General features: G+C 47.5%; 1 protein-coding gene across 1 annotated transcript in view; it reads right to left on the reverse strand.

Annotated features, from left to right (window-relative positions):
* CHAT (choline O-acetyltransferase) overlaps nucleotides 1–10,323 on the reverse strand; it is a 110,498-nt gene extending 100,175 nt beyond the window's left edge. Inside the window, exons 1-4 of the mRNA XM_006897728.1 lie at nucleotides 10,258–10,323; nucleotides 6,057–6,248; nucleotides 5,002–5,120; nucleotides 3,563–3,616 (exon numbers count right to left, since the gene is read on the reverse strand). Coding sequence (XP_006897790.1) covers nucleotides 3,563–3,616; nucleotides 5,002–5,120; nucleotides 6,057–6,248; nucleotides 10,258–10,323 — 431 coding nt within the window. The remainder of the gene's footprint in view (nucleotides 1–3,562; nucleotides 3,617–5,001; nucleotides 5,121–6,056; nucleotides 6,249–10,257) is intronic.
* Between the last annotated feature and the right edge of the window lie 3,579 nt (nucleotides 10,324–13,902).

The raw sequence follows: 13,902 nt of genomic DNA on the forward strand, positions 1-13,902 counted from the left end.
GAGAAAACAGTGCAACAATGAATGAATGAAAACCCAAAATCTCTCTAAATGTTCATTAAAACTAATAAAATTTAATAATAATTTTTTAAAAAAGAGTGTCTAGAGGACAAACTGTCTAGAGAACTGTCTGGAGGGCTCTCTAGAGGAATGTCTGGAGGACTGTCTGGAAAATTGTCTAGAGCACTGACTTTCTAGAAGATTGACTCTCTAGAAGACTGTCTGGAGAGTCTCTAGAAGACAAAATGTCTGGAAAAATGTCTGGAGGGCTGTCAGGAGGACCGTCTGGTGAATTGTCTAGAGGATGGACTGTGGAGAACAGTCTGGAGGACTGTGGAGTGTTGTCTAGAGATATACTGCCTGGAGGGCTGTCTAGAGGACAAATTGGAGGATTGTCTGGAGGGATGTTTAGAGGAAGGACTGTTGAGAGGACTCTATGGAGAGTCTCTAGAAAATGAACTTCTGGAGGACTGTATGGAGGACACTCTGGAGCGCTGTCTAGAGGATGAACTCTCTAGAGAACTATCTGGAAGGTTATCTAGAGGACAGATTGTCTTGAGGGATGTCTAGAGGACAAACTGGAGAACTGTCTAGAGGACTGTCTAGGGGGTTGTCTAGATGACAGATTGTCTGGAGGACTGTTTGAGGAGTGTCTAGAAGATGAACTATCTGGAGTACTGTCTGGAGAATGTTTTGAGGGTGAACTTTCTAGAGAATTGTCTAGAGGAAGGACTATCTGAAGAGTGTCTACAGTATGAATTGTAAAGAGGACTGTCTGGAGGGTTGTCTAGAGGATGGACTGTCATAAGGACTGTCTAGAGAGTTTCTAGAGGACAAACTGTCTGGAAGACTGTCTGGACAGTGTCTAGAGGATGAAGTGTTTGGATGACTGCCTGGAGGGCTGCTTTGATGGCTTATTGGATGACTATCTGGAGAACAGTCTGGAGGGCTTTTGGAGGATTGCTAGAGGATGGACTGTCTGGAGGGCTGTCTGGATAGCCATATGTATGACAAATAGCACTAAGATGAGAAAGGTCTACCCAACAATTCCAGTACTGGGAATTTATCTTAAAGAAACCATAACTGCCAGCCAAGCAGATTTATGCACACCCATGTTTATTACAGCTTTATTTGCAATAGCAAAGAGCTGGAAACAGCCCAAGTGCCCATCAAAAACAAATGGATAGAGAAACTGTGGTATATTCACACAAGGGAATACTATGCAGCATTGAAAAATAAGGAACTCATGAAATATTATGCAAAATGGATGACCCTGGAGGACATTATGATGAGTGAAATATCTCAGTCACAAAAGGACAAATATTGCATAAGGCCACTGTTGTAAAACAGGACTGACACCAGGATTGAGGGAAGACAGAAAAGGAGGGAAGGAATAATGTATATTGCATTGAAACAAATGACTGAGAGATCTGTTTAAAAGGTATATATGAATGGATATTATCGTCATTACAGAAGCCTAGAGGGAAGGCTGCATAGTGGAGTGAACTTGGGGGGAGGGATTACATAACAATGAAAGAGCTTTTCTTTTTCTTTTCAAGGAGAAGGGAGAAAAGTGTAACAATGAATGACTGGAAACCTAAGTCTCTGTAAACTTTCATTAAAATTAATAAAAAAAAGAAGAGGAAAACAAAAAATACTAAGGACAACAACAACAACAAATATGAAAAGGGTATAAGGAAGATGAATCATAGTGATATCTAGATTTCTGGATTTGCTGCCTGGATTGTGCATTTAATAAGATGACAAGTCAGGGTGAGGGTTAGCTTGAGGCCTGAGAAGGACATCCAAAAACCAACTGATTGCAGTGACTGAGATGTGCCAGTGAAACTCATAGAAGCCTTGGAGAAGGAGATCTAGCTACAAGTTGGATCTACATTGCCAATGATTGAGAGTCTCCCAAGGGCAGGGATGAGGCCTTATATCCTTTCATCTCCCCAGCAAAAATTATGCTGAGTAAACTACCTCAAGCGCATAAAAACAAATACTGTATAAGACCATTATTGTAAAAACAGAAGGATAACCAGTAAAATGTATGGATATCCAAAGAGGGAAGGGGAAGGAGCTATGAAATTGAGGATGGGAATTAAGGGGTCCCAGAGTTTGGTGGGTGAAGGAACGGAGCAAAACCAATAAAACATGTGAATGAAACACAATATAAATCAATTATTGTATGCAAACCATTAACATTTTTAAAGTGAATGAATGAATAAATGAGCAAGTGGAACAAGAGACCCAAAATTCAACCAAATGTCTCAACATTGTGGCTTTACAGTGATGTGATGTGAACCTGCATGGAGGTATGTGTAGATATATAAATATGAGTATAAATGGCACACACACATATGTGTATATACATGTGGGCACTCCACACACACATGCACATACACTTACATATGTATACACACTTAAACATACACACTTGCATGCCCATGTGAGTCTGGGGTCTAAACTATTATCAGAAGATGGAACAAAAATCCCAGCCCCAGGAAGAAGGGCCCTGACCCCTCCTGCCTCTGCTGCCCAGCTATGGTATTGTAAGGAATGAGGCTCTTTTAAATCAGAGACTGAGAATCAGAGATTGGTTACTGCAAGCTGGAGGACGAAGTTCTTGAGGCAGCTGTCATTGTTCTTCCCTTTGGAAAAATGAAAGACTAGCTGGAAGTGGTTAGATTTGCCTAGCACATCCTGTATTGTGAGTGTTAATTCACACTGTAATCTGCCTATTCCAGGGACATGGCCCTATGCTACTCTGTCTTAGGGCTCTATCCTTCTCTGGAATGGCTATGAGTCTGATTCTCTGGATGAAGACAAGGCAAGAGTGAGTTGGACCCAAATTGAAAAGGTAGTTTGTCTCTTCTGCTTTCCTCTTTCAGCTGTCTCCTGACTGTGATAAGAGGTAAGCTGGGTGCTGGCTTCCTCACTTGTGAAGTAAACCTTGCTTTGGGATTCCCTCTTTAAACATTTGATGTCTTTATTTTCTCTGTTGCTACAGAACCTGACCTTGCTGAGTCTTCTCCCTCTCACTGATGCTCCCCAATCAGGAGAAGATCTTCCCTCCTAAAATCAGCACCACTTCACCAAGCTCATGCAGGTCTTCCAACCTATCAGACCACTTTATGTCCACTAAGTCTCTCTCCCATCTCTTGAGTTTGATGGGGTTAAGTAAGAGTGAGAAAACCATACTTACTCAAGTAGTAGAGCTGAACTTCTGATTTCTCACCCCAACAGCTTTCCTTCTCTACTCTCTGATGTGTCCTGGGATTTCTGACAAACTAATTCACACCTAGTATGAACTTAGGTGGCATGGAGAGAAAGGGGTATTTTAAAGACATTCAGAAAGGATGATACTACCTCAGAAAAAGTTGCTGTTCTTGGTAAGGCTAGATGAGGTAGAGGTTATCAAGATACTATGGGAGAAGAAGGAGCAAGAATGTGGACAGAGACACCCAGAGGGCAGGCGCTTCCTGTCTGAGGCAGCAGGAAGACAGGCTTGGACAGCCTGTGCTAACAGGGAGCCACTCTTTCCAGGCTGGTTCAGCCCTACCTGTCCAGCAGGGCCTTGTAGTTCAGCACACCAGAAATGAGGTTGGCAGCAAACCTGAAGAGAGAGAGAAATCCAGTTTTCTACGAACATGTCATTTAGTTCCCTAAATATTAATAAAGGAGCTCTGGTAGCATGATACATTATGATCTGTGCTTCTAACAGAAAGCTCAGTGGTTCTAATCCACCAGCTGCTTCAATGAAAGTAAAATGGGGAGACTCCATTAAAGATATGCAGACTTCAAAATAAAGTCAATAATGATGCGTAAATACTAATGAGAAACACCGGGGTGGTACAAAAGCTCAAGTACATCCAGAGATGCCTCAGAAGAATGATCTGATGATGGATACATCTCCATCTGTGACACACAAGGAGTTGCCATGAATCATAATCAACTGTGTGGCAACTGGCCGCTGTTGTTGTCGTGAGCCATTGAGGCAAAACCAACTCATAGCTGACCCTCCAGTGGATTTTTCAGAGGCTTTTTTTCAGTAGATCAAACAGGAGGAGATGACTATCTATCTCCTGCAGAGCAGCTGGCAGAGTCAAACTGCCTGCCTTTGGGATGGCAGTGCAACTCCTTACCACCAGGCCACCTGACCTTGCTGTGGCACCTGGTTAGATCTAATGAAAGAAAGGTGGGTGCTGGAAAAATGACCCAAGATGGGATCCAAGGGACTACCTCATTTTAATTGGCCATTTCATCAGGTGATGAATCCAGGTTTAATTGCATTGGGAGGAAAATGCCCCCTTGGATACAATTTGGAGAAGTCACTCATCCATTTCTTCAGACAGACTGAGAAAGAGAGTGGGAACAATAGGAGCCTGGCTGAGCCCCACTCAGAATGGGTGAGCCCTGGGCTTGTCTGAAAGTAGGGCTGGTCCTTGTCTGTCTGCATCCTGCACCTCATTCTGGTCATGACACTAGGGATTCAGGTATGGCTCTGAAAGACACCCCCCCCTTACGCCCACTCCTGCTTGCATGGCACCCATCATCCATCAGCCCTCCCCATGGCTCACTGAGCTCTGAAATTGCAGCAGATGGTGGAGCTTTAGTGTGGGGAAGCTGGCTGGGAGGAACCTGTCCCCAAACCTCCACCCCCACCCTGGGATCCTGTTTAGGCCTGGGAGCTTTGGAAGGCGGAGGTTCTCTCTGAGACAGCCAGCATGTCTCCAGTGTAAGTGCTGGCAGGGGTCGAGGGCACACACCTCTACTCAGGGCCTCAATCAGGTTAAGTCTGGCCTAGAGTCCCTGGAGACCCGTGACCTCAATTAATGGTCCCCTTCTAAATAAATATATCGTGGGTAAAGGCATGTATTCATTATCAATCACAGCCTCACCTCACCTCTCTTCTTCCCCAACCAGATGATCTAAAACAACCACAGTCTAAGGAACACTTGCAAGGCCCTGTACAGTCTGGGCCCAAGTAGCTGGCCTCACCTTAGCTGGTCATTGGTGTCCTGGAAGTGTTGCCGTGCAAAGATCAAGGCTGGGCTGGAGTTAACAGGCAGGGCCAGGCGGTTATTGAGATACATATCATTAAGCCAGTACTCAGATACCTGCCAGGAAAGAGGGAAGAAGGGGCTTCATGATCCATAATCAGTGGTCCCACAAGCAACAGCTGCATCCCGAATAAGGGCACCAGTTCCCAGCCTGTCAGCCCCAAGAAACAACTAGAATATGACATTTGATCATCCAATTAATTCAATCCACAAACACAGACACTCAGGTCTCTGTATTCTTCAGATGCATGCAGTCCACCACACCTACCCTCACTCCTGTCCCATGCCTCTCACATCAGCTTCCAAGTTTGGTTCTTTGCTCCAGTCCTCATGCTTATTCTAATGTGTGTCCTGTCTCAGTCCTTCACCCCTGTTCATTTTTCTGACTTCCCTATTCCTCTCTTGCCCCTACTATGTCCTTATTTGTCCCACATCTTTTTCCCTCCCTTCTCATTTCCATCTCCATTGTCCCTCATCTTTGTCCTTCAGTATGTACTCATCTTTTATTATTTTTCTTTTCTTTAAGATTTTTTAATATTAATATATTTTTCTTTCCCTTCATCCAAATGATCTGTTCATTAAATTTTGCTCCTCTTTAGCCCCTGTAAATCCTCCAAGATTGACTCAATGTGTGAACTTTTCTTTAGTTGTTTTTTTCTGTTAGTCTTTTTTTGGACTGTATTTACTTTTTATTTCCCATTTCTATCCTTTTCTCTTCTCTCTGGCTTTGTCTTTAGTTCCCAGACCTACATTTTGTCTTTCCTTCTTGCCCTTTGCACTCTATATGTCCATTCATGTCCCCACTCTATTTCCATCTGCCCTCCCACCTCTGTCCTTTGACTTGCCCCATTTTTGTGACCTGTCTGTTCCCATACAAACATCCATTGACTTCTCATTTCTACCTCCTGCCCTTCCTACAGGGGCCCATTGTCAGGTCCCCTTATGACTGCTTCCAGGCCACCCACACAATCCCAGAGCCCTAACAACTCCTACCCAGTTGGCTGTCTTCTCCTGCCGCTCTAGAAGCTTCTGCTGAAGGGCCTCACCAAGGCCACCAGGGGCCCCAAACTGCTTCACAATGGCCTGGCTTTTCTGGAACTGCTCCTCAGGCACCAGGTGGCCCATGCATTGCAGGTAAGTGGTCAGAGTCTGTTGCAGAGGGGGTACTGGCAGTTTGGGCAGGCCCTGGAAGAGAAGGCTGACACTGGGTCTGTCCTTGCATCACTGCAACCCTGAGCACATTCTTAGTATCTGTCTCCAACCATCCCATACTTATTTCCTACCTTGTTCCTTATCCCAGCAACTGAGTATTAATTTCCAAAGCTTCTATTTGCTGTTTCTCCCTTCTTTAACCCACACCCTCAAAGGGGGACAAAGCACAGAATGAAAAATCAAGATATGGGCACCAGATAGACCTAGGTTCATACCCCAACCCTGCCACTAACCAGGTGTATGATCTTGAGCAAGTCACTCCATTTCCTTTCCCTAAAGTGAAGGCTAAGAGATACTGAATGCAGAGGTTTCAGAATCCATAAAAGACCATCATCAATGGTGAAATATCCTGTTATTGGTATTGTAAACTACTGGTCACTCTTAATTTAGGAACTGTTCCCAATTGGGGTTCTTGAATCTAATAACATTTTTTTATCCACAGAACATTACTGTAAAGGGGAGATTTGGACAGATGAATTATGCTTTCGGATGGCAGGAACCGTCCCTCAACATTGCTTTAAAGACCAGAATTCTACAAGATGTTGCCAGGGAACATGACTCATTTCTTGAGTTCTTTATTAAATCCATGCCAGAGTTACTAAATCCATGAAGGGGCATTTTATTATCTATGTTTATAGAGGGAAGTTCTTCTCCCAAATCCCTCCAAGCATCAGCTTCCTCATCCATCAAGCAAAAAGAGCAATTTCTACCTGAGTGATGTAAAAGTATTACCTGAGATCAACAACTGGCCCAAAGAGGCACACAAAATGTTATACTGTTATTGTCCTTGTCCCTTTGGAAGAATTCTTAAGAGGAAACCCAGGCCACAAAGCATAAGTGGAGTCTGGACAGAGTTTCTCACCACTGTCTTCTCCATATGAACACCCGACACTGGACTTTGCCATTTGCCACATAAGTACCTCATGTATGTTTTCAACAATTTTGTGGCAGCTAGAGCAGAGATTTTTTTTCTGCTTATGGGAGAGAAAATTGAAGCTCCTAGAGTGGCAGGACTATCTCAAAGTCATACAGCAGTTTGGCAGCCAGGCTTAAACCAGAGATCAATTCTTCAACTTTTGTTTTGCTCCTATATCTTTGATCATTCTCTCACTCCTACCTTCACTTCCCTTGTTCCCTTTTTTATGCTCTCCCTTTTCTTCTTCATCACTTAAACAACTCTGTGAAATCAACTCTGACTCATGGTGACCCCATGTGTGTCAGAGTAGAACTGAGATCCACAAAATTTTCAATCGCTGATTTTTATGGAAGTAGATTGCCAGGCCATTCCTCCAAGGCACCTCTGGGAAAACATAAAACTTCAAGATTTCTGTTAGCAGCTAAGATCATTCAGCATTTGCACCACTCAGGGACTCCTTTCTTCGCTTGTTGTTACTGTTGTTATATACCATCGAGTCAGAAGTGATTCATAACAGACCCACCACCTGGTTTTTAGAGGCAGTAAATTGTGTGGGAGGAAGGAGACTGCCCATCTTTCTCCCATAGAGCAGTTGGTGGATTCAGACCATATACCTTTGGGTTGACAACTTAATTCCTTCATACTAAGTCACCAGAGCTCTCACTTAGTCAATAATAATGGAAAAATTAATTGTTGTTGTTATTGTTACTGATTGCCATCGGGCATGACTCATAGTGACCCTATGAACAAAAGGCCTGAAGCCTTTCTATAACTATTGACAACTATCAAAGTTCATAGAGTTTCCAGAGGCATGTTGTTTAGGAAGTGGATGCCACTCCTGCTTCTTTGCAGGAGTTCCTCCCTCTGAGGTGTGAAGGTGTGGCTGCAGAAGCACAGGACTTTTCTGAGTATGCCTCAGATCTGTTCTCATTGGCTCTTATCTGTTCTTGCTGGCTGCACTCTGGAGACTGGCACAACCCTGGGCAGAATCAGAGGGAGTGTGTGTGTGTGTGTGTGTGTGTGTGTGTGTGTGTGTATGCACGTGTGGTGGTGCTGACGGATGAATAAGAAACTTCATCTGTCTCTAGAGTTCACTGCCCTGGGGAGGAGCAGAGTGTCTGGGCCACTGTGGATATCCCTGGGCAGGGATGGTACAAGAGGGTATAGATAGTAATGCAGGTTTCTAGATTCACTCCCACAAGACCAGGGCCAGACAAACCCCCTGCCCCCTCCCAGTTCTCTGGCTCCTACTTCTTTCTCTTGAAAACCAAAGTTGAGTAGGTGAGGGGACAAGTGCCTACAAATTGCCCTGACCAGATGGCAACCTGGTACCATGGCTAGGAGTAGATTTCCTTGGTTCTTAAAGTAATGAGAGTGACAGGAAATTGATTGATGGATAAGAGGGACTGAGGTGTGAAATCTCAGTTATATGTCTCATTGCCATATTGTTCTTCCCTAAATTCTCAGTGGCTTATGGTTCAGACCTGAGACTACAGGCAAAGACTTGTACTAATTGTGTTTTCTGAACTCCAGGGTTTTGTTAAAGATACTAGGATAGTGGAAAGGCAGATTAGGGAACCCAGAGAGGGACATACCAGACTGGAAGGAAAACCAAAGATCAGTTGCAGAGGCCAAGGGAACTTTAAGAGCAGATCTGTGCTGGTGAGCATACAGGGAAGAAGAGCTAGAGAGCCAAGGTCAGGGTTTTAAGGTAGGGAGGAGTCCGGCATTGACAAGAAGGTGTTTGCAGCAGAGGACCAGATGTGTGGCTCCTGGAGACAAGGTGTACTGATCTATTGAGGTGTCCTCACAGAGACTTCCTAGACTTAAAGATATGAGGGAATGGTTTGTTGGGGTTGAAGGCTTGGGAGCAGGGTCATACAGGACAACTCTGGCACAAGATAATGTTCTGTATCCCAGGGTGGTGAGTGACATCTGAGATCCTAAAATCTTGTGAGCAGTCAGCTAAGACACGAACAACTATTAGTGCCCACTCAGACGGAACAAAAGGAAAGGAAGAAAACAGAAGAAACAAGTCCACAGGACCACAGCCCACCTGAACCACAGCTCCATCCAGTCTGAGACAAGAACTGCCAATCTTTCTGACCAACTCCTTAAGAGAAGGTTCCTGGTAGAAAGTGAGGAAAGGCAGAACAAAACTGGAAAATCCTTTTTAAAAAAGGATGAGCACAGCAGACTAGAGAAATCCTCTTGACTGTGACCTTAGATGCCCTTTGAACTTGAGACTAAATCTGACGCCTCTGGTCATTATTCAACCACATAACAGATTGATGTATTTAAAGAAAGCAGCATATGAGTGAATACTCTTCTCCCTTAAACAATGTACTAATGAGACAAAACATCATTTATTCTAAAACAAAACTGAGAAGGTAGAGAGGGCTGGGAAACTGGGCTAATGGAAACAAAACAAATGGAAACAGTGAGAATAGTGACATACTGTGAAAAATGTAGCCCATGTCATGGAACAATTTGCACCAAAGTAGTTAAATATGAACCTAACTGTCTGTATACTTGTTCACCTAAAGCATAATCAAATATTTATTTGAAAAATGTGCTCCTTCGGGACAGAAGTTACCTGGAACAGGGCAGCTATGTCTCCAGCCAGTGGGCGCTAGGAAGAACTATGCCAGATGCAGCTGACATAGCAGGGTTTGAAGCAGAAAATGAAGCTTCACTTACAGCCATACTCTTGGCTCTCAAATCTGCTGGGGATGAGCCCTGCCTTAGAGTAGAGCCTTTCCAAGCTTTTGGCCCACTGCGGGTGAGAAGCAGCCTAGAGAGGAAAGAAGGGTACCTGGTACCAATCAAAGCCTCTTTCTGACCTTGAGGATTTGGCAGGTGTCTCTGTCAGCATTTTCATAGTATCCCCCAAGACACTCCAAGCCCTTCCCACTCCCCTGGCTCCTTAGAAGGCTCAGGCAGGGCTGTGGGCTAGGCCTCTTGCTTGAGAGAGGGTAGCAACAGGGCCAGGTCCTCTTGGAGACTGTTCTGCGCAGGTGAGTCTGGGCAGCATGCATGGGGACAGGAGCTCCCAAAGACACTCACAGGCTTCTCGGCACCCTCTGGAGTTTCAGCCACTGCATGATGGGGGACTTTCTCCAGAATGGGCATCTTGGGAATTTTGGTCAGGGAAAGCAAAATTGTAGGCCTGGGGACAGACGGAAGGAAGTCATCAGCATAATGGTCATGTAGACATACCATGGTCCCTTCATCACCAACCCAAGATCCAATCTGTGGCCCTCTACTGTGTCTCAACCTGTGAGGTGACAGAGAGGGGACAATCTTGTTGCAGGCCAGCTCCAATTTCCTGACCCCTACACCTAACTCCTTGACCACACTGCCTTTCTGAACTCTCACTTGGGAGAGGGTGGATACTGAAGTGTTTCCAGCTGGACCCTGCTCCCATGAGGCTACTCCTCCTCAGGTCCAGCTCAACCATCCCAGATGACCATCCCAGGGCAGTGCTGGAGACAGTGGGCTACATTTGCCCATTCCAGTCCATTCCCTATGTGCCAGACCTCAAAGTCCATGCCTCACTTGATCAGGGGCCCTACTGGAAGAGCACCTATGTCCCACTTGGAAGTTCCAATAGGTGTGTGCCTTGCTGTTTGTTATCTTTCTCTGCCACTAGACCCTGAGCTCCATGAGAATGAGACCACTCTTATCACCTCTCTGCTGCATCTCTGGGGGGCTTGCCAGGCAACCTGCATGTAGAAGCACCAACCCACCTATTTCTATTATTCAAGACCTCACAGCTGGCAATTTCCCTATTCCACTGTCCAGTTTTCCTCTTAAAAGAAACATTTAGAAAAATGAGTGACCCGGGTCCAAAGACACTGGACAGCGAAGGTAGAGCACTCTGGAGCTGTAGACTACTGGGGGCTCTTGGCCATCTATGTAGAAGAAGCGTTGGGGGCTGCCTGCACCACAGGGGGAAGAAGCGCTCTCCACAGTGTTCCATCTAGACAGCAAGACTGGAGGCGGGTCCTTAGAACGCCCCCGCAGCTCCCTTGGCCCTAGACCAGGTGCCAGAGTGGCAGACACAAGACACCTAACTAGTCTGTCTCAGGTTGAAGGTCTTGGAGAGGTCTTAGGCATTGGACAGGAAGCTAAGGGCAAGGTCTGCTCCCCCCGCAGGGTCCAACTCCCGGGGGCCTCAAGCACCCAGAGGGTGTATGTATGTGTACATGTGTCTTGTCTTCCTGTCTGTCTGGAGCACCTCCTATCTGTTCTCCAGCCTGTCTGGCGCCCGAGCGCTGTCAAGAGGAGTCCCAGTTCTACCCCAGCCTGTTCAAGTCTTCTAGTGACCCCCCCCCCAATCCCCTCTGCAGCCTCACTGGCCTCCACCCTTCGTAGTTTTGCAAGTACTTTGAGAGATCTGGTTCAAAACGCACGACCTTGGCAGTTAGGAGGAGGTAGGGTCCAGGGTAAATGAGTTTGTAAGCTAGCAAGGCCTGGTGGTCAAGTCTCCCCAAGTCTTTTCTTAACTTCTCATCTTCCAGGAGCACTGCCGCCACCGGCTGCACTTTGATCCAAAGGCAAAGTGATTCTAGCTTGCACGCAGCGACTTCCTCGTGATACCCGACAGATGCAGCCGCCCAGATCCTGTGGGCTTCTTGGAACGCGAGGGTCTCCCATCCCAGTTTAGATCGTGGACCGAGCTTCCTTCCCTGGTGACCCGCGCCCGGCGCCCTGCAACCCGCAATCCCGGCACCCCATTGCCTCACCTGCTCACTCTCGCTCCGCCGAGGCAGCCGCCAGCTGCGTGGAACTGGACTCGGGCTGGCGGGTGTGGGAGCGTCAGTAGAGCTGCAGAGGGGCTGCCGCCTCCGTCCGGGTCCCTGCGGCCACCCTACTGGCTGCGAACTAGCCGCGCCTCTTCGCCACTCCCTTCTCTACCCCTCCCTCGTCTATCTCTGCTTCCTCCCCACCCCTCCCATCTTTTTCTTCCTCTGGATCTTCTGTTCCCTGAGCGCGGCTTCTCTGTGCCCTGAGGGGCTCTTGGACGAACCCGGCTGGCGTCCAGGAAGAGCTCTTCTGGTGTACAGGGGAACTCAGACCTAAGAAGAGGGAGCAAAGCAATGCCCCCTCCTTCCCTATTGTCCCCAGCCTGTTTTCTCTTTCCCCATAGCCGCTCGCCTAACCCCATCATTCCTGCCTCGAGCCCTGGGGAGGCTGGACCGGGAATCTGTGCCCTATTCCCAGGCTTGTCTCAAACTCGACCACAGATCCTTTGAAAATAATAATTCTGTTAGTTGATCACTACAGGACGTTCCTTCTTCCTCCATCGCTGCCGGTACTGGGGGAAGGGGATGGGTTGGTGGATGTTAAACAGTACGGAGTTTATACAGACCTGGAATGCTAAGGGGCATGCAATCAGAGGCTGACACTCTCCCAGAAAATGTCACCCTACCCTCAAGAGAAGATCCTCACAGGAGCACCACCATCTCAGAGTGCAGACTAAGAACAGCTGTGAGCACAGTAGCGCCGACTCCCACCGGTGCGGTGAACCCACAGGCAGACCCAGACCTGACAGCCCCTCTACGCCCGAATCCCAGCCTTCTTGGCCCCTCATCCAGCGGCCAGCCTTGGGACTGGGAATGACGACAAACCAGCCCAGGGCTCCGGGACTCCAGGAGAGGCTGAGTCCACCTTACAGACTTCACTGGCAGCTCTGGGTTTTCACTGCGAGGTGACGTAGGGGTGGGAGGAGGGGACCTGGCACCAGCTCCTGAAGGAACGCCCTCAGGTGAAGTCGGCGCCCTGCAGGACACATTAGGGTCTTCGCGGAGGGCGCAAGCCCACTCACAACCAGCTTTCTAACTGGCACACACACACCACGCTCGCGAGCATCCAGATAGACGTTTTTCTTTGCTGGCAGCGTTTTGCCCCCTACTCTTTTGTTGGACCGGGAAGAACTTGAGGGCGGAAATGGAGCCCAGCTTGCCTCTTCTGAGCTCCGGGGCTGGCCAGGGCGCGTCCTTTAGGAGTGAGGCCTGAAGCCGGGGACTTCAGCGCCTTCGCTGATTTCGGGGCTAAGCGCCCTCCGTACACAAAGGCTAAGAGGGTCTGGAAGGGCGTGGCTGTGTGAACACCTGCTGACGTGAGAAGGGAGAGAGAAAAGAAAGGGGAGGTCAAGAGAGTCTATGAGAAGGGGCCCTGTTAATTTTGTGTCCCTCCTTTCCATTCCCATTAGTAAAAGAGCCATAGGTCCCTTACATGCCCACCGCACTCTAGCCTGAATTGGAGATCTGCTTCACCCTTCCCCCGTCCGAGGCCCCATGCATCAGGAAAGAGACTTGATCCTGAATAATATGGTTTATTGGTTTGGGCCAGAGGCACCGCGGTGCAGCAGGACAAGCTGGCACTGGGAGGAACAGGAGGAAAGACAGACGGATGCATGGGGACCCAGGTAGTACCCCTTGCGCCTCTACACCCCGAAAGGAATACATTTTGCTTCTCTTCCTTGATGCTTCATTTCCTGTTAGGGGAGGGTGGAGAGTGGAAGAGAAAGGGTCTGCTGGGCCTGGAGGAGGGTTAGAGTAGTCAAGACCAGGGGAATGGGGAAGGTGAGAGAGGCTGAAGTACTCGCTGGAAGGGACAGGTCTTAAGTTGCAGTTGACCAGAGCGCTCACAGGATAGCCGCCTTGACGAGAGACTGAGGGGTGATCGAGAGGACTCGCAGGACTG

Source organism: Elephantulus edwardii, unplaced genomic scaffold, assembly GCF_000299155.1.
Source record: "Elephantulus edwardii isolate Elephantulus edwardi_28Jun2011 unplaced genomic scaffold, EleEdw1.0 scaffold00213, whole genome shotgun sequence".
NCBI classification, from domain to species: Eukaryota; Metazoa; Chordata; class Mammalia; order Macroscelidea; family Macroscelididae; genus Elephantulus; species Elephantulus edwardii.